Here is a 21,242-nt window from a genome sequence, read left to right on the forward strand (position 1 = left end):
GCTATTTTCTAGCTTTGTCCCATCCGTATACGGCTAAAGATGTTGCTAATGAGTATATGGTGCATATTTACAAACTTCATGGTATGCCCGAGTCTATTATCTCAGACAGAGACAAAGTTTTTGTCAGTCATTTTTGGCAAGCACTTTTCAGACATTCAGAAACTCGACTCCTTCTCTCTACGACCTATCACCCACAAACTGACGGCTAGACGGAAGTCTTAAATCGGTGTCTTGAAAATTACTTACGTTACATGTCGGGGGAAACACCTACTCAATGGTCCTATTGGCTGCCACTTGCTGAATGGTGGTACAACTCGTCATTCCATTCTTCTATCCAGCTCACACTGTACGAAGCTTTGTACGGTCAACCCCCACCTACACATATACCTTATTTGGCGGGGGCAACCTCGGTAACCATGGTAGATCGCAGCCTACAAGCTAGGGAGGCCGCACGAAAGTTGCTTCATTCCTGTCTCAAAAAGGCTCAAACTCGCATGAAACATTATGCAGACAAACATCACTCGGAAAGAAGCTTTCAAATTGGTGATTTATTTTACCTAAGATTGCAACCCTATAGACAGCAGTCTCTTCGAAAGGTTATTAATCAGAAATTGTCCCCCAAGTACTATGGCTCTTTTCCGGTTATTAGGAAGGTGGGAGCTGTGGCTTATACTCTCCGATTGCCACCAAACTCGCGGATTCATCCTACTTTTCATGTTTCTCAACTTAAGAAGTACGTTGGCTCGGCTCCTACGCAAACTGAATTACCTCTGGTGGATGATCAAGGTGCCTTACCAAAAGAGCCAGTTCGCATCTTAGACAGAAGGATGGTCAAAAGAGGTAATTCTGCAGCAACAGAAGTGTTAGTTGAGTGGGTCAACTCTTTTCCAGAGGATGCAACGTGGGAATCACTTTCGATAATCCAGGCCAAATTTCCTTGGATTCTTCCTTGAGGTCAAGGAAGCTGTTGTGGGAGGGACATGTTGTTACGAGCCAAAATGTTAGCAGGGTGAAAGTAGTTAATTAGCTTTAGTTAAACGGGGAGTTTTGGGTGAATTAGTGGAACGGTGCGTTTTTGTAGTAACTGAATTATGCCACGTTAGCTGTTTGTTATTTCTCTTTAATATCTGCATGTACTGCATGGTTTTTTAGATGGTTATCAAATTTTGAAGAAATTTTAGTCTCTTCTCTTCTTCTCTGGTTTTCCTCCTTCTCTGTTGTTCTTTCGTGGTAAATTTTCTAGGTTCTATCACAATGTTGGGCACGCAATTGACGAGCTAGGGAGCACAGTTTTAAAAGGAACGGTTCAGATCATCAATCAAGGCAGAGATGTAATCCTAGCCACCAGTAACGGATCTGATTCACCTTCCTCCGAAAGTAATAGCAGAAGTTTCAGTACTCAACGTGGTTTGAACTCGAGAGGGTACAGCCGATTCGATGCTCAATTAAGGGCAATTCAAGGAGATATTAGTACTTACGGTGAAGAGCCAGAGGATTTGGAGGATTATAAGAAGTGGAAATCAGGGTTCAATTTGGAAGATAAGAAGGGACAGATTGAGAGATTGATGGAAGAGAATGGGGAAATAGAGAGTATTTATAAAAGGGTTGTTGGTGTTTCAGATGGGGTTGATCATGAGACATTTTGGTGTAGGTATTTTTATAAGGTTTATAAGCTTCAGGTAGCAGAGGATATGAGGGTTAAGCTTGTTAAGAGAGCAATATATAGGGACGATGAGAATGAGGAGTTGAGTTGGGATGTTGATGACGATGATGATGAAGAGGTGGATGTTAAAAATGTCGGGTCGAACCCGATTTTGAAGAAAGATGATGAAATTGTGGAAGCAAAAGCTGTGAATTTGGAATCTAATGGTGATTTTCCAGCGAATAAAGAGCAAGTTGAGAAAGTTGAGAAGGTTAAGCAAAAGAATCCTGTTGAGGAACTGAGAGTGGAGAGTGATGATGCAGAAAAGAAGGGAAATGCTGATGAAAAATCAAGTTTTGGCAATGTGGTGACCGAGAAAGTTAATTCAGAGAAGGATGATGAGGTATCCAAGGAAGATTCAGTGTCGAAATCAGTAGAGAAAGTAGCTTCCGAAGAGCAAGATGATCATAAGAAATCTAGTAATGACAATGGTTTGTCAAGCCGCCCTTCAATGCCTGGTGAGGAGGATCCTGGGTGGGATAAAATCGAGGATCTCAGTAGCATTGATGATATGAAAGGGACTCATGGTGGTAATTCAATTTTGAATAGAGCTGATTTGAGAAAGCGAATTAGTACTGCAGAAGAAGACGAGGATTTGAGCTGGGATATTGAAGATTGATGATGAACCGGTTAAAGCTTGATGAAATTTGTTGATATTTGTTACCCATAGAATTCATTTCATCTGTATATAAAGCATTCTACTATTTGTCCCCTGCAAGTGTTTTATAATGCGGAGGATTCATTTTCTTTTTTCATTTGAAACGCAAATTATCTTCTATGATTGTGTAGCTTCTAACACTTGATTGAAATGAAATTGAAGAAATAAATGTTCATAATTGATATGATTTTCATTTATTTCCAGAACCATTCATGAAATACTCTGGTTGCCTGTTCGTAATTTATGCAGGGCTACATGAGGTGGGAAATAACATTTCCACTTCCAGGTTTGAGGATGCTATGTTGAAGCCTGGCTTTGGTAAGAAAGAACACAAATATCAGTTTTATAGATGGTAAAGATATGAATTACATAACCAAAAAGTAAACTAATACCATCTATATGTAAAAGAAGATTAAAATATAAATAACTTGGACAACTTGATAAAAAATCCCGGAGGTCGTCAGTAGAGCTAATTCACACTCAAACTTAAAGCTCAAACTACCTCTAAAGCCCTACCATGATGTTTAACAGGTATTGTAATGGCGGCTAGAATCTAAACTTGCTGAGGGAAGGAAAAAAAAAAGGGGAAAAACAAACATTACAGCACTTGAGCCATATTTGTACAGTAAGTAAATGCTCTTTCAGAGCGAGAAGTATGACGATTCATGTTGCTTTGGCCCTAGGGCTGTTGCCTCGAGCTTTAACTTACTCTGATTTCCCTTTGAGATTGTTGCTTGGTTCAGAAGTAAACTCTGATACATGTGTTTCGACAGCAGAAGGTAATGCGAGCATTCTTCCTTTCTGGGCTCGTGGTGGAAGGTGCTTGGTGTGTTTTTTTGATCCCATAGTCCAGGGCAAGAAGACCCCTGTACCTCCACGAGGAAGTTTTCTGGGGCTCACTACCACTGGGCGCACAGGTGCTAGCATGACAACAGGAGCACGAAGGACTCCCCATTTTGGCATTGTATCCAGTGCCTCGTAGCCACTAAGAACTCCATTTGACATTGCATATGGACCTGGTACTCCTGGTTGCCATAGAGTCATGGCACCAGACTGGGGAGTAGTTGGCGGTGACTGACCTTGATTAATATCGGGCCGGACTCGGAAGAAGGTAATGCTGACCCTCTTGTTTGAAGACGGGCACATCACATGCCTTGCCATGTCAGAACTATTTCCCCTCATAACTAAAAGAGACCTGTAGAACAACAGTAAAATACAATGTAAGAGGGAGACAGCCCAATCTGAAGGACAAATCAAATGAATATACTCTTGAGATACCCTTCTTTCAATGAAAGTTGGAGTGGCCCTCTATAGTTCCCTTCACTATCACTTGTAAGAGTTCGACCGAAAGCCATTGTTGATTCAGATAGGAGAAGAGTGGAGATAGGTTGCTCCAAATGTGGTGGTTTAAGAAAAGGTTGTGAATATTCATCCTGCATTAAAGGAACATAACTACAACTTCAATCCTAGGTGATATTGTATGCAGAACAAATAGCCGAGAAAGGTGAAAAAATCATACCTCATCAAAGAAGTTAATGATGCAGCCATTTGGTTTTTTATATTCAGGTATAAGTTGCCATTGGATCAAGTGCTCTATGACATCTTGAAGCAGAGTAGGAATTGGTTCGATGTTGACTGTAAAACATTAGAAAGAAAGGGCTGATTAAAGGTACTTGACAGTATTCACAATGGATCAAGAACATATTAAGAAACCAGAGAAACCAAACAGAACCACTGTATCACGGCGGTGGGCCTTACTTGTTTGGTTGTTACTTGTCAGCTCCTCCTTTATGTGTCCGAAAATCGGAACACCGAACTGAATCAGCTCTCGCTTGTTTCCTTTAATTTGTTTGTTGAATAAAATGAAAGTCTCACCTTAGTCATCCAGAAAAGCAGAAGAATCAGTAGGAAGTTGATTAAACAAAGACTCGGACAAAACGTCTCTCGTCGAATATCACTTGAAACAAGCAATTGCGGATTAATGAAATGAACAATCCACACTACAAATTCTTTAAGATGGTAACCTGTTAAAACATGAAACAAGAAAAGGAAAAAGGCAACCAACCATTGTATAAACACGTAACGCACCCCAATGAACTTCAAATTTAAACCCCTAAAACTAAATTGGCCTCTTTTGAAGTACTTGGCTACAGCCAGTATAAGTTACGGTAATCATTGGATTCATCAAGCAGAAACATGAATCTAACTATACCTGTTTCAAACAAAGCTACAACAGAAGGGATAACTATTTCAAATCTTCATCATAATATTTCTAAAACAGGCTCAATTCGGAAGGCTTTAAAGTGGGATGGCACCTGACAATTCCCCATTCTGGCCGGAAGATCGAAGTTCACTCATCAAGTCACCCAGCTTAGCCAGCTCCGACTCGGTGAATACGTCCTCATACAACTTCAATCCTTTCACCACATTCACCTGCATTATGGGTATCGGTAAATAAATACAAAAACGAGATATCTTATTACAGGTATCAGTAAATAAGTAACAAAAAAAATGAACTCACCATGTGGCCCTTTACATGTTCCTTGGCAGAAAAACCTTTCGTCAGCTTGATTTGAGAAGGGCGTGCATCACATTCTTCATGGTTAGAACAAATGTCGATGTTTTCCTCAACATGTTGAATTTCCTGTGACCCTGCATTATTTTTATTGAATTATTATTAAAAAAAGAATATTAGTTCTAAGGTAGGACTTAGCTGTGTTATCTTTTAATTAAATTGGCCTTTAGAACACTAATTTCAAAGTTGGAACAAAAAGGTTAGGATGGTACACTATAAGGACAGAATAAACGCAGCTTGTCCTCCTGTCGGATACCATAACCTGCTTTCCAAACACTACCAAATTTACTCTTCTTCTTTTTTTCCTTTTTTCCTGTCGTGGAATTCAATTCGATCATCATTGGATCGCTCGCTCAAAAGGGCGACATGACCAGGGAAAAGCAAACTCAGTCAACCGAGTCGACTCAGCTCGAGTCGAGCAAGTTTAGTTGAGAAAGTCAGGTGAATCCCCTCCTACAGGCTACAACTAACCCCAAGCAAACAGCACGGTCCACGTGATATCATGATGATGCAAAAGTTGGAGGATTAGACGGTTGCGATGAGAAGCCGCCTAACCATTAAAATCATTGGAACCATCCCCGGGCGGAGAACTCAAATTATCTGTAAAACTGAATCAGCCGAATCCATTCTCTGTTTTTTCTAAGGTTTTGGCCTCGAAATCCTCAAACTCCTTGCTTAAACCTCGGGAACATGCCTACCGTATATGACTACTGTACTATTACTCTTTCATCATTAAAATCATTTTTTAATGCAAAACATATTAATGAAAGACCACCTTTTTCATTAAAAAAGGGTAAATTTTGATCTCGTGAAAAGTACGACATCTCTTTTGTTTTTTTACCGGGAAACCGTGAGTTTGAAGAATCTTATAGAAAAAGGGAGGAAATTTTTACTTTTTTAATGAAAACCCTGCATCATGATCTAATCCCCACGTTGAATTCAAAGTCAGAGAAAATTTTGAAAAGGCACTGGAAACGTTGAATATCTGATCAAACCTGGAAATATACATCATTTTGTTTGGTTAGATAGAAAATGAAGGAAAATGATTGCGCCTTTTTACACGAAAGAGAAAAGAAAAAAAGAAGGTATAAAGAGATTCAATTTCTCGCTTGATCAAACACTGTAAAAATTGAGATTCAAATGCCTTACGCCTCTCTGCCATTAGAACAGACAAAAAAAGGCGATATTTTTCTCTTGTCTTTTTGGTTGATTGATAAAAAAAGAAAAAAGCAGAAAGAAAGCAAATTTGAAGAATTCAAGTAACCAAACTGATCGAGATTGAAGACATCAACTGATCGATTGGCAATAATGGAAGAAAACAGAACCAAGTCCAGAGTTTTGGATTTTTCAAGCACAGTGAGTGTCGTAGGAATCCCAGTAACTTGGCCCGATTTTCCGTTGAAAATTCCAACAAGGAAACACCCAGAAAATAGGCAAGATCCAAAGGATCAATCAGAAATGAGTTCAACAGAGGAACAAATCGTAATGAATGTAAATATATATATAATTGAACAACAATCAAACTTTATAATAGAAAATCACTTTTTTCTTTTAGTCGTGAGGTTACCTGAATCAGTAATGTCACTGTCAGGGGAATCTTCTTCTTCCTCGCAACCAACCTCCCCATTTGCTTCATTTTCCACCACTTCCTCGGCGACTTTCTCTTCTTCTTTCACATCATCCAAACAACCGCCGTCTTCTCCTCCTCCGCCAACGCCACCTTCCATTTCCTCTTTGCCAATTCCATCTCCTCCTCCGGTCTTCTTGGCAGTCACCTTTTTCAGCTCCGCCGTCACATCAGCAATGGAGTGGTACTTCTGCATCTGCAACACAGGAATCCAATTCAAGCGCCTCCTGTGGATCGCCGCGAACACCGCCTCGTACTCGGATCCTTCACCGCCCCCTCCTTGAAGCTGCGCCAAATGACCGCAAAGAGCATCGATGATGGCATTGGCCGCCGCGAATTCCCCTCGGAACCAAGAAATGATCGTGTCCTTGGCCAAAACATCAGCAACAGCCGGCACAGCTTGCATCATCGGTACCACCGCTGCTGGCCCCATAGCTTGAACCCTTTCCCTCGGCGTCGCTGCCCCCGCCGCCATTGGCATCTTTACTGTCCACCCTTTCCCTTTACAAATTTGACTAAATAGGAGGAAGCCGGAAACAACTTATTTCTGGGCTTTCCGGATGCTCCGAAGAATTGGGTATTGGGAGAAATACCTGTCGGCCGATAATTCAGTTGATATTGTTGAGAGAAAGCAAGATGGGGGAAGCACCAATATGGGTTTTTGTTTTGTATTTTTTATTATTGTATTGGTGTTAGAGAAGGGGCAGAGGGTTATATATTTAGAGGAGCTTTTAGGGAGTGACTTGGCCGTACGTGTGGGTGGGCACCCCAGAAGGTGGTGACATGGCAGCCTCTGGGGATGGTGACGTGGCTTAACCAAGTGGAAGGAATGGAATGTGAAATTACCATTCCAGCCCGGGAATGAATAATATTAAAATGGTGCTGAGTAATTACCATCATCTATTGCTAAATTCAAAGACATCACATTTACTTTTAAATAAATAAATACTGTAGGAGAGGTTGAGAGTTTTGACTATGCTTTTTTTAGAGTTTAAAAAATCAAATATTTTTTCCTATATTTGATTATTTTCCCAAGTCCAACGCAACCACCTGAAGCAAGTACCATTAGCACATGCTTAATTCCGTAATTTACATCTTTATTTCCATCTCAATTTGGATGAGGGTGGGTTATGGTTTAAGTCAAACATAAAAAGGTAATTATGGCATTGGCAGGGCATCCATGCATTCATTATTTATTTCAATGTAATTTAATTTTCATTGTCCTTTCATATAATTTTTCTCAGGGTCTAGCAAGCAAAATTCTTGTCCAATGTTTGACAAATTGATCCCCATACCTAATTCCTTGATTATTATTTTTGGTAAAAAAGAAGGAAAGTTCCAACATTAAAGCCTGTTGAATTTCCTAACAAACCAAACTAGGGCTGCGCCAGGGTAGGTCCAAACATGCTAAAATTACCGCTTTACTTCCTTTAAGCTAAAATATAACGATATGTGAATCCTCCTTTCATCTTCTACTTACATTTACATTTTGATGGATTAAAAAATGGTTTCACCCTAAAATATACTAAACCTTCTATAGTTCAAATTTCATCCTCCAAAAATATTGGAGACTTGAACTCTTGTGTGAAATATAATTTAATACCATCCATGCCTTTACACCTACATGATTAATAAATCAATCACGTTTATCTTACTTGGCCTCTACTCCTATACCATCCCATTATTTACTTCAACCCAAATTAAAGATGTGTATATTAATTGTCTACAAAATCAAAAATAAATCATATGTTTTTTTATTCATTTTAGTCACATTGCAATCAGTCCAATTATAATTAAACACGTGGGAATACAGTAGTGAAGAAGAAAAATTAAAGATGATGACATCTCATGTTCTTATATGTTTGTGTTACATGACATTTGAAATTAATTTTATATTTTAATCATTATTTTTTTCATTTATGTTTGTGAATAGAGGAGTAACCAACCAACCAAAGCAAGTTGGCGAACCAAAGGGGGGGAGGGCGGGGCTAACAAAAATGATGGACATTGACGACAATCAAAAGGTGGGCAATGTTGTGTGGGTCCAACACTCCACGTTCTCATCATTTTAGAGAGGGAGAGAGTTGGTTATATGGAGGGTGGTGGGGTTCACTTAACAACGAACCCTCCGTTGTTGGCACATATTTAATACACCAGAGAATGTAAGGTGCGCCGGGACCCATCAAGGGAAGGGTCGGTAAGGACCCCCTCCGGGCCTGCTCTCCAGCCATCGTTGTGCGCCACCGAACCAAACTAACCATCACATTTACGGACAATGCCTCCCCCACTAATCACAAACCACGCACTCTCTTTTACCACCCGCTACTGTTTTCTTCCCTTTTTTTTTTTTTACTATATCTTTATTGTATTTTAACCTTTTATTAAAAAAAATGAGTAAATTAATAGTTAAACATTAGATAATTGAGAAAAATAGCCCCTCTATTTAATTTTGGTATTTATATATAAAGTATAATAATAAATTTAGTCCTCAAACTTTACATACTTATTCAATTTGACCCTTACTCTTTTATTGCAAAAATATTAGAAATTTTTTTAAACTAGTAAGATTAAAGGGTCAAAAAGCCCTTAGCAACAAATTTAAAAAATCAATTAAACTCTTTAAAATTTTTAAAAAAAAATCATAAAAATTATAAACAAAAGTTATAAAATTTTTATTAAAGAATAACAATCCCAACCCATTAAAATCTAATGGTCATAAGATTTTTTAAAAAAAAAATTTGACCCCTACTCTTCTATTGGGTTGTTATTTATAATTTTTAAATTTTTAAATTTTTTTAAATTTTAAAAGGACTTAATTGATTTTTTTTAATTGTTAAGTCCTTGTTGACCCTTTAATCTTATTAGTTTCTAATTTTTTTAAACTTCTTCTAATAAAAAGAGCAGAGATCAAATTACATAAATGTGTAAAGAATGAAGTAAACACCAAAATAAATATTTAATGATGCAATTTTAATGAATAAATTATTTTTCTTATTGATCAAAATATAGAAATTAATTTATCCATTTTCTTAAAAAAATTAGAATACAGGATTTTGTAATACTTTGACTAGAAAATTACAAAGTTTTGCAGCTAATAAAAAAAAATAAGTTGAGCTGTCTTATTCCCAAATCTAAAAAATCAAAAGTTAGAAGAAGTTTCCTTAATTGTTTCCAAGTTATTTTTGTTGGATGACATGGATTATGCTGCTTGATTCAACCTTAATTAGGTCTTCTTTATTGTTGTTGTTTTTTTTAATTGTCATAATAATTATTAAAGCTTAAAATATCATGCCATTTACATTCGCTTTCATGATTGGTTGGTTTTCATTTGTTTATTTTAGCATTGGATACTTACTTTTAGAATAAATCCTTGCATCCATCTTTACAATATAGTATTAAAATAAAAAGATGAGAAATTCTTAACAATAACACGATTCGAACCAAAATTACATCTGAAACGTTAAAAATCTTTGCCATCGAACCAAACCCATTTTTAACTACAATTCTTTACACGATTGGCCAATTGTTGTTGAGTGTAGAATAATTGGGGAATGAAATCTTACAGGCTTAGTTTGATTCTTTTCTATCGTTATTTAGATTTTCAGAATATGTATGTATATAGAAATTGGGAATGTAATACAGATACGTGTAATTTGAAGTTGAAAAAGATGTCTTGTCATGGAACCTATCTCAATTTATTACAAAACCATCTTGTTATTCGGTACTCTAATAATGCACACTTGATAGTGTTCAATATCACAACTTCAACCATAACCTTTTTTTTGTTTTTTGTTTTTTAATGGATAAAATATATGCTTGTAAAAAAAATATTCAAGCTTTTGTTGTTTGTACGACTAAGCCTTAATTTCTTATAATTCTTTCATTTTATTTTTAATTAATTAAAAAAAAACATATTAGTTTGACCAAGAAGCTGTCTTGCTTTAAAAGTTGAACTTATGTCACTTTACTCTTTGTAAGAGAATGAATAAAAGGGTGGTGATAAAAAGATGAGCGAACCATCTTTTTCTTTTCTTTTATGCCTTCTTCATTAGCTAATTTGTGCTTTCAAGGACTTTATAGCTTTATACTATTCTCAATTTATGTTAGGACCATAAGAGAATCAAATAAACAAAAACAAAAAAAATGTGGTTAAATTTTCAGGCAAGATGCAAAGACAAGCTGTGGATGGCAAGTAAAACAATTGTGCTTTATCTCGCTCTTGTGCCCACCTACTTTTACCTTTCCCAACCTTATAATTTTAATTTAGAGCCGGAGTTCAATTCATCCAAGAAAGCGATATCAAAGACACATGCAACTTTTTTTTTTAGCATAAACAAGTTATTCTTTTACATTTAGATTTGTTTTTGAATTGAGTTACATTTTTTTAAAAGAAATCATATTTAGATTTGAGTTCAAACCCATTTTATTTATGGGCACTAAATTTTGTGAAATTCAAACTTCAAAATAGAGTCCAATTCATCACACTGTGATACAAAAGACATGTAGGCACCCTTCATCTCTATAAAAATCAATTTACTTAATATTTCAAATATCAAGTTCAAATTCTAAAACCGAGTTGGATAATCTAACCGTAAATAAATCTATTCCAAAATTTTATTATATCTAAATATTTTATTCACTTTTGTCTTCCTATTTTTTGGTCTTTTAAACATTTTTCCTCTCTCTACATGAACTCAAACCATGCACCAAAGGACATTAACACTAGGCTTATAAAAGATATCATGGTGGAACATGGTCCACAATCTTCACAAATCGAGGGACAAATGGAGCGATACAAAAATTGCAGTCTCTAATGAAGCTAACACACACACACACACAAAAAGTGGGTTCCAATTTCCCACCCACAAAGGGACTGAATTCCCCCAATTACCTTTTTCAAGAGTGAAGTCAAGGGGAAGGAGAACATGAGAGGTCCATCCGCAAAGTCCAAGTAATATTGGATGGCCACTATGGCATCATCTTACAAAGTAATTGTCACTATTGAAAAGTCAATTGCAACCACTTCAAACATATATCCTTTATTTCAAAATTTGTTTGCAATTAGAACTCTTCTAAGTATTATTAATTAGTATTCACATCAGTCTACATCAAATCCTACACACATACTTTTCTTCATTATTGAAAGAGTAGGATGTAAATCAAATATTGTACTTATTATGTCATTGATGATGAAAAATCAAACATGAGTCTGTTTTCATGTTTGCAAGGAAAGTATCTTCCCCAGCCTTAACCAATTTTGTGTTAAATATAATTTATTTTAGAATTTACATTTACCCTTGGCTTCCAGAGATAACATTCTAGACCATAAAAGAAAAAGAATGAGAGAAGATTCCATTTTCAAACCCTTGGAAATGTTATCTTGTAATTTTAAAACTACAATTTCTTTTTCTTTTAAAATGGTACTTATTTAGCTGATATTTAGATTCCTTTTGGATAAAACAATGAAATTATTTAAGTGAAATAATAATAATAATAAAGTAGCGATGAAATTAATGGTAATATTGTGCACTATATTAATAAAATTAAAAGTAATGGTTCAACATTTAGATGCTAAGTATTTTAGACGGTTTGTCATTGATTTAGGGAAAGCAATGTAATAAAGTGTCGATACAAACGAACAGTTTAGAGGTTATTGAAGTTATCTAAGTTTCAAATTCAAAGCCCTGTAGCTCGAGTTAATCAAGCATATTCACCATCTCCTAAAGAATGTAAGGAATTGGGCACTTAAATACATCCCTAGAGAAGAAAACAGAGAAGCAATTTGAATGACCAAAATAACTTTTAAATCGGAGGAAAGGCTGCAGTTGTTTACAGAAAGTTCCTTTCTTTTAATTTAATTGATTATATTTTCTTCTTTTCCTTATCACCAAAAAAAAAGAGAGTAGGTGAACATATATTTAAATTTAATCGCAGTTTAATAATGAGTAAAGGTGTTCATATATTAATTGGATCAGGTTTGGTTTTAAAAAAAAAAAGGTCTGGCTTGAGTTCAATCTGATTAGTTGAAATGACTCGAATCATTAATTAAAAAAAACAAAAATATTTTTATTTAAATTTAATTATAAAACATTTTTAATGATAAAGATAAAAATGAAAGAAGAAAAAGATTAGTAAGGTTAAAGAGGGACTTGTTACCTATTCACTCAACTATACACCAAGGAAATTTTAGTGGAAGCCAAAAGGTACCTTAAAAAAAAGTAATAATATTTTATTTTAAAATTCCAATAAAAAGTTTAATAAAATAAAAATTAATGGATATTTATAGATATTCATTAAAAATAATATTAGAAATTAAAGTGAAGGACCATCCTCTTGTTTGGGGTTTTACTTTATGGAGGTGTGGGAGATTAGAGAATCATCTGGACAACTCAGACACATGTATTGGTATGGACCATTCAATGTATGTATGGCAATAAGAAAAGCTAATATGAGATAAGTTAAGGTGCCACATGGCTTTCCTATAATCCCCATTTTGAATTTTAAAAGAAGAAGGAACATATTCTTTTTCATCATTTTTATTTTGTATTTTATAGATAGAAACCCTATTAATTTGCTTGAAAGATGGGTATAACTAATTCTCCTTTCTTTACATTTTTTAGACATTATTTTACAAAAACTTCTAAACTTTTTTTTAATGATATTTTATTTAGTTCCTGACTAAATTCGAATTCGAGTCTAATTGGAGTCCTAATAGAAAAGAGTTCTAATTACTCAAAATAACAATTATCATTTGAGACTCAAGGACCAAGTAAAAATCTTGTATTAAAAATTATAATCTTTTTTTTATTTAATCAAAGGTTAAAAAATTTTAATTGAATCTTTTAATTTTAAGGAGGGACTAAAAAGCAATTTGCTCATTTAATTAAGGGGCCAAGGCCTATTCAAGCTGAGGTGGGTACTCGGAATAAAGTTCTTCCAACAATAACAACTCCAAAATTCGAAATTATCCAATGTTTAGGGAAGACACCCACTTATACCTCTAACAAAATGACATGAAATGATAGCATGCTTAAACGATGAATATACTTAACATATCTTTCTATTATAGGGATCTTATTAAATTAGTCATTTTACTGTTAAATCATCAATTTAATCTCTATAAAATTTAAAAAAAAAAACCAAACAAGATTTCGAAAGTCTTTTTATAATCCTATGAATGAAATATTTGGTGAAATAAAAAGATGATTTTTGAAAGAGCAAAAATGGGTGATTGGAACAAAGAAGACAGTAATGAAAATAAACTTTATTGTGATTGCATTGAATGAAAAAGATATTGAAGAGTTTCTTCCTTCTTTTACCTATTTTGTATTTTTTAGAAAAGCGTGCAAGTTAGGTTAGGTTTTGCGGGTATAAAAGGGCATTTTGCTCATTTAAAAAAGATGTCACCTTTTGTGGGTATATTTGACATTTTCAAGCATGCCTTTACAATTGCCATTTCTTATGATTCTCAATTTTGAACTTTTGGTGGATTTGGATTTCATCCCATTTTATAATAAAAATAATATAAATTAATTAATCATGATAACACATTAAATATATATATGATGTTAAAATAAAAAGTTTAAATTGAGTTACGAGTATAACGAAATCTAAACACATAAATACATTAAATAAACATCACTAAATGCACTACAATTATTTATCATGATTTTGTCAGCCATTGTTAGTTAGTGTTGAGTTTACTTGTGACACCAACTCAATTAACAACATTATTAATACTGGAAATCTTATCACACGTGTATGCGTATGGAAACCACAAATATAGAACACAAATGTGTGTTTGAAAATAACATATAATAAATAATGAAACGTATGACTTTAAACTAATTAGTAATAACATATGAAAATCAAATGATATTAAAATTTAAAAAATTTAGATTAAATTATTTATCATTCTATTGTCATCAATCTCGAGTAATAACGTGTACATAATATAATTAAAATGTATAAAATTATTTAAATAAAGCTTTAGATAAGTAGTAAATTAAAGGTTTTACTAATGCAATTGGTTCACGTCCAAATTCCACAAGATGTATTTTTTATTAGTTTTTTAAATAAAAAGACTAAACTACTCTTAAGTAATATAACTTATTTTAATTATGAAAAGACATTTTCATAATTTCCCTAACCAAGTTGGTGACCCGGTTGAGGGTGACACCAACCCAGTCAGAAGCTTAAATAATAGTAAGTATATATAATATAAAATTTATGAAAGTAATAAAGTGTGCATAATAAAATTAAAATGTAAAAAATATTATAATAAACCTTTAGTTGATTGGTAAATTGTAAGTTTTACTAATGCAATTGGTTTGGGTTCAAATCTTACCAAATACATTTTTCTATTATTTTTTTTAAAATAAAAAAGACTAAAGTACCCTTGAGTAATATAAATTATTTTAATCACGAAAGGATATTTTTGTAATTTTTTTAACTAAGTTGGTGACGTCGGTTGAGGGTGACACCGATTCAGTCAAGAGCTTAAATAAAAGTAAGTACAAATATACAATTGATAAAAATAATAAAGAGTGTATAAAATTAAAATATAAAAAAATAATATCGGAATAATGCTTTAGGTAAGTGGTAAATTAAAATTTTATTAATAGAATTGTTTCGGGTTCAAATCCCACTATATGCATTTTTTTTAATTTTTAATAAAAGACTAAAGTACCATCAAGTAGTATAACTTATTTTAATTACGAAAGGGCATTTCCATAATTTTCCTAATTGAGTTTGAGACCTGGTTGAGGGTGACACCAACTAAGCTTAAATAATAGTATAGATAAATATACAATTAATGGAAATAATAAAATGTGCATAATAAAATTAAAATAAAGCTTTAGTTGAGTAGTAAATTAGAAGTTTTACTAAACCAATTGGATCGAGTTCAAATCTTACAATGTGTATTTTTATTGATTTTATTAAATAAAAAGATTAAATTACCCTTGAGTAACATAACTTATTTTAATTACGGAAGGACATTTCTGCAATTTCTCTAACCAAGTTGGTGACTCGGTTGAGGGTGACACCAACTAAGTCAAAAGCTAAAATAATAATAAATATAGATAGATATTAATATATACAATTGATGGAAATAATGAATTGTGCATATTAAAACAAAAATGTATAAAACATTTTAAAATAAAACTTTGGTTGAGTGGTAAATTTAAGGTTTTATTAATGCAATTGTTGTGTGTTCAAATCTCACATATGTATATTTTTATTAGTTTTTGTTAAAAAAAAACTAAAATATCCTCAAATAATATGAATTATTTTAATTATAGATGAACATTTTATAATTTTTACTGAGTTGGTGTTCGGTTAACTCGTGACACCAATTCAATCAGAGATTTTATTAATAGTATAGATATTATACATAGTTACTTAAAATCGATCGAACCTGAAATACATATTTTAAAATTTTTCAAAATTAACTTAAATTTGTAAACAGTTAATCCAACTCTGTCTAGGTCTATTCATATTATTTTTTATATATTTATGTTTATTTAATATTTAGCAATAGTATATATATACCTTTTACTACCATTATGTTATTTCATTAAATTTCTAAACATAAATTGCTTAACATATTTTTAATATTTTTAACATGATATAATACACTATTATATACATAGAATATATAAAATAAAAAATAATATTATCAGCTTAAATCGAACTTACATTTTAAACGAATTATTTTTATCTTAAACTCATTTTTTTAACTGAATATTTATTTATTTAAACTCTCATAAATTTAAAACGAGTTTGCAAATTTGAATCGACAGTTGAATCGATATGAATGGATTGAAATTGTGGTTAAGAAAATAAAACAAATAAAATTTGCACAAAAAAATACCAATAGCCAAGCAGAGCACAAATATTCCAAGGTCCATACCCTTAAACAAAGGTCTCTTCTTAAGGGCCAGCTTTTGGTAAGGGCCAAAGATTGTTGAAAAAAGGTTTTGACTTTAAGCTTGAAAAAGTAAAATTGCGGTAACATCAACCAACAAATTTGCATTAAAATAAATACATGTGATTGCTGATAATATCAAGAAAGTGATGCACTGCAACATCAATTAATTTCCCAATTATAATTTTTAAGAGTTAAAACTAATGTCCTAATATATAAACATATTGACTTACCCTCATAAAGGAAATGCACATGAAATTATGACTGCACCTGCACTTTTCACTATTTAATACTGCCTTTTGACTTTTATTTTCTAATAATTGGTTTTTCAGTAAAATAACTTTAAATTTTAATTAACTAATAAAACCACCTTAATCAAAAATATTTAAGAAAATGATCCATTTTGAACCGTGTAATTTAATGACGTCATTCCAATGGAATCATTAGTCTATCATCACCTTTTAAAAAAAAAAATTTTAGTACCGCTACTATGTCAGGCAGTACCTGTATTTATTTTTCAAAATAACCATGAAAAATATAGGTATTCACACTAGGAAAAAATGAAAGAAATATTTTTTTGAATGGGTATTGTCGGTCTGTTAGGCGGCACCGGAATTTTTTATCTTTTAAAAATAAATTAATGACAGTGATAAATATTTTTTGGTGCCACCACCGTGTCAGTCGACATTGATGAAATTTTTTTTTAATGGGTGTCATTGATATGTTAGGTGGCACCAATATTTTTTTAAAAATCATGTCAACGAAAAAAAAAATTGGTGCTACCGCTATGTCAAGTAACACTAGTGGATGTCCAAGAAAAAAAATTTAATGGGTGTCACTGATTTGTTAGGCGGCACAACTAATTCTTTTAAAAAAAAATTTGGTGCCGTCGGTTGGTCAAGTGGCACCCCACCGCTTTCTGACAAAATCATTAGTTTATCATCACATTTTAAAAAAAAGTTTTTTTGTTGTATCGCCACTGTGTCAGGTGACACCTATATTTATATTTTGAAATAACCATGAAAAATATGGGTATTCATGACAAGAAAAAGTTAAAAAAATATTTTTAATGGGTGTCGTCAGTCTGTTAGGCAGCACTGAAAATTTTTATTTTTTAAAAATGAATTAATGAAAGTGAAAAAAAAATTAATGGATGTCGCTAATTTGTCAGGCGGCACCACCGGAACTATATATACCCCATCCCCGGTGTAAAATATTTATATGTTGAAGTTTTTGATTTTTTTTGAATTATTTTTTCTATTGAAAAGAAGAAAAAAAGGAAGAAAGACTTGTGATTGTTAGTAGTGGAAAATAAATATCAGTGTTCAGAATGGGAGAAAACAGAAAATAATTTTTTTTTTGTATTTGGTATTTGTGTTAGCGTGTAAGGAAGAAATTGTGATCATTTTAAAGTATATTTGAGTTCACAGCAATGCAGTGGCGCTCAGAGACCCACACATTTCATTTGCCATGTAGGGAATACACCATCACCTTAGAAAACGTGGCAACTTGAGCTCCTATTTGACAGTAGTTATATAGCCACAAGTTCAAATATAACTAGGGCTTCCAGTTGACAGTGGTTATGCGGTCATGAGTTCAACTATAACATGAGATATCAGTTAACGATGATTATGCGATCACGAGTTTAAGTTTCATGCCACTAGAGGATGCTTTATATAGAAACCCCTACATATGTTTGAGATCATAATCATAGGGAGAAGCTAAGGGGCTTTTTAGTATAATCAACTTATTCTTTTTTAAAATACTTTTTTTTAATTTTTTATTTTTAAAATATTTTTAAAATACTTTTTTTAATTTTCTAAAATTTTTTTGTGTTTATTTAAAAAATGGGCCGGGCCGAGCTTGGGCTTAGGAATTTTTCCTTGGGTTGGGCCAGGACAAAATTCCAGGCCCATATTTCGAGTCGGGCCGGGCCGGGCCCGGGCCTAGGACTGGGGCCAAATTTTTTTATGGGCCCGACCCATGAACACCTCTACCTCCCACACACTTTATTTTTTTTTCAATTTTTTCCCATTTCCAGTATACTATATAAAGAGGGGTCCCCCTATCCCATCAACTGATTTTACCAAAAAAAATGAACACCGAGATTATTTACGCAGTCCGACCTCAATCTACGTATGCGAAGCTTTGCCCAGAGCAATGATCCGTTATCTTTCTCATAGTAGAACCAATGATTTAAGTCTTAACACCGTGCTAACTCTCACTAATTTAGCGGCTTCACTATTTTACTAAGACTAAATCACTCTTCTACTAAGTTCCCCCCTCAAAAGTTTAGTTTTGCAACTCAAGAGACTCTTTTGATTGCTTACAGAAACAATGCACACATAAAACTTTCCTCACTTGAACAAAATTGTGCTTTCTTAATATCTTGGTCTCTCTCGGTTACTTTAACCTAGACAAAACTTAAGTTTATATACTACTTAAGTTTTGCTTATATAAGAATCATAGACTAATCACTTTGTTATAAAGTAAAGCTAAAGATCAACATAGGATAATTATTAATTCCATAAGAGTCACGGTTTAATCTAAAGTCTTCGATCATTAAAAGCGATTTAACTTGTTTCGCAAATAACTAGTCTTAAGTTGCAAGAAATCAATCTTCAAGTCTTCAATTTCAATTCAATTGATCTTCATGTTTTGGGCTTTAATTTGTCCAAATACCTTCAAAACAGATAGAACAATATTTTTATTCTAAAATTTGTCGACTTTAAAAATAGACAAGTAAAACAATTAAACAATGGCTGAAGTTGTGGCCATTATTTTAACCAGAGAAATAGCCACAAAAGTTATCATTGCCTCCAAATATGTCAACAATCTTCCCCATTAGAAAATTTTGAATAAAACATATATAGGAAAAATAAAATCATCACAGTTATGTATTCTCAGCCTAAGTAAAACAATATTCATTAACGTAAGCATTAAGTGCTAGCTTGTTAATGTGATCTAAAACATGTAAGAGTAAGAGTACAAGATTATTGGATTGAGTGAGCAGAAAAATCATCATACCAAAATGATAAGAATTAGGATCCTAAGTTTGTGGTTATTATTGCACAAAAAAAAAACCATCATATTCACTCACTACTCCCCCTTTTTATCCAATGATTGCAAAGCGATCACTGAACCTGTCAAGATATTCAACTTCATGGCCAATAGCTTATTGTTGCATGCTTTGAGGTCCTTGATCTGCCTCTCATTGATAGCAATTCCATCAGAAAGCAACTTTAGGAGCCTTTGATTAATAGCAACTGAAGTGCTTGAGGAACCAAGAATTGTGCATTCTGTGCCAATAGTTTTGGGCAATGTTGTCTCTTCAATAGAAAATCCGTGTTAAAAAATATCATTGGTATCATAGGAAATTCATGTTAAAAAATTATGCTTAGAGATAGGCTTAACAAATGGATATTGAAAAAAGAAAACAAGAGTTCTAAAAACCCAAACAAAAAAGTTTCATTATGTAAAATTAAAAAAAAAAACTTAAATAAATTAAATTAAAAGTAACTGAAGATTTAAAATAGAAAAGAATGGCATGTCATCTGCCTTATTTATTACCTTTGCTACATCATAAAAAGTAAAATTGTTAGTATATTAAACTAATTTGTGTAATGTTGGACAAGTTTAAATACCAAATTGGAGAAAAAAAAACCTTAAATAATTTTTTTTAAGTCAAATTCAAAAGCCTAAAAATAAATTATAAATTTATTCCAAATTGATGAACGAAATTTAGGTGATTTATTGATTGGGGTCTGCATAGGTTGAACAGACAAGTAATCAAAAATATTTTTTAAAAAGAAATTTACAGTTTTTAGAATTCTAGAAAAGAACCCGAAGGTGTTTTGGTAGAAGCAGAAGGTTTATATATATTGTATCATTTATTAAGAAATCATTGGAAATGTCTTTTTATTAATTTTAATTATAATCACTCTTTTAATTAATGAAATGCTTTTAAGAATATTTTATTTAATATTTGACTTAATTTTTAAAATCCATACTAATATTTTTTATTAAATAAATTCTCTCTTAATTCTTATAATTTCCGTATTTATGTTCTTAAGTTATTGTTGAGACATTCACGGGTTTCCCTCCTCCTCCTCTTCCAACTCACATGCTAGATGCCGCATTGCCGCTTTCTTTTGTTTTTTAATCTTCTAATTTTATAAACAAAATTTTACTTCTCCATTTAAATTTTTTAATAAATTTTAAAAATTTAATTACAAAATATTTAATATTAAAAAAATATAAAATTTCGAATATTAATATTATATATTATAGTTTAAATAGTATTATTAATAATTTCTTCATGTTTTTTATTATATATATATTATTAAATTAACTAGTTCTTGTATCAAAATCGTTAATATTTGATTTTCTTTTTTGTGATTTTGTATTTATCTTTACTCTACTTTGATCAATAAATGTAACTAACTCTTATTATATTTTAAAAATATAAATTTAATTTTATAAATGTTATTAATATATGTCTTTTTAAAAACAATTATATTTTAAGTTTAACAATTGAATATTTATTCATTTAATACGATAACATTAAAAGTTAATTCAATTAAGTAAAATATTAACACAAAAAATTGTAAGGAAAAAAATTAAATAAAAGGCATGGAATACCTTAAAAATATTAGGTAAGGAGTAAAAGAGTAACTCACCCAAATTGTAAATAAATGTTTTCAAGTAGAGATTATCATGTAATGATTTGTAAATTGAAACAATATTGATGGA

The 21,242-nt window shown here is 32.4% G+C and overlaps 2 protein-coding genes across 2 annotated transcripts; one reads left to right on the top strand and one right to left on the bottom strand.

Moving 5' to 3' along the window:
• Positions 1-251: 251 nt before the first annotated feature.
• Positions 252-2,743, top strand: LOC107907625 (BSD domain-containing protein 1-A). Its single transcript, XM_016834972.2, has 2 exons — positions 252-862; positions 1,244-2,743. The coding sequence occupies exons 1-2, from the start codon at positions 252-254 to the stop codon at positions 2,319-2,321; spliced, it is 1,689 nt and encodes a 562-aa protein (XP_016690461.1). The 3' UTR covers positions 2,322-2,743.
• A 37-nt stretch (positions 2,744-2,780) lies between these two features.
• On the bottom strand, positions 2,781-7,253 carry LOC107913069 (RNA demethylase ALKBH10B). Its single transcript, XM_016841515.2, has 7 exons — positions 6,503-7,253; positions 4,882-5,012; positions 4,676-4,793; positions 4,119-4,235; positions 3,880-3,995; positions 3,639-3,793; positions 2,781-3,555 (listed from the first exon to the last, which is right to left on the bottom strand). The coding sequence occupies exons 1-7, from the start codon at positions 7,041-7,043 to the stop codon at positions 3,066-3,068; spliced, it is 1,668 nt and encodes a 555-aa protein (XP_016697004.1). The 5' UTR covers positions 7,044-7,253; the 3' UTR covers positions 2,781-3,065.
• Positions 7,254-21,242: the final 13,989 nt, after the last annotated feature.

This window comes from Gossypium hirsutum, chromosome D08 (assembly GCF_007990345.1).
Source record: "Gossypium hirsutum isolate 1008001.06 chromosome D08, Gossypium_hirsutum_v2.1, whole genome shotgun sequence".
NCBI classification, from domain to species: domain Eukaryota; kingdom Viridiplantae; phylum Streptophyta; class Magnoliopsida; order Malvales; family Malvaceae; genus Gossypium; species Gossypium hirsutum.

Bases quoted from the DNA above. Each gene is read 5' to 3' on its own strand.
- LOC107907625 (XM_016834972.2), top strand. From the start codon at position 252: ATGTCGGGGGAAACACCTACTCAATGGTCCTATTGGCTGCCACTTGCT. The intron at 863-1,243 runs GTTAGTTGAGTG...TAAATTTTCTAG, and splicing joins AATTCTGCAGCAACAGAAGT to GTTCTATCACAATGTTGGGC.
- LOC107913069 (XM_016841515.2), bottom strand. From the start codon at position 7,043: ATGCCAATGGCGGCGGGGGCAGCGACGCCGAGGGAAAGGGTTCAAGCT. The intron at 3,996-4,118 runs GTAAGGCCCACC...AATGTTTTACAG, and splicing joins GACAAGTAACAACCAAACAA to TCAACATCGAACCAATTCCT. The intron at 3,556-3,638 runs GTATCTCAAGAG...GTTGTTCTACAG, and splicing joins CAACTTTCATTGAAAGAAGG to GTCTCTTTTAGTTATGAGGG.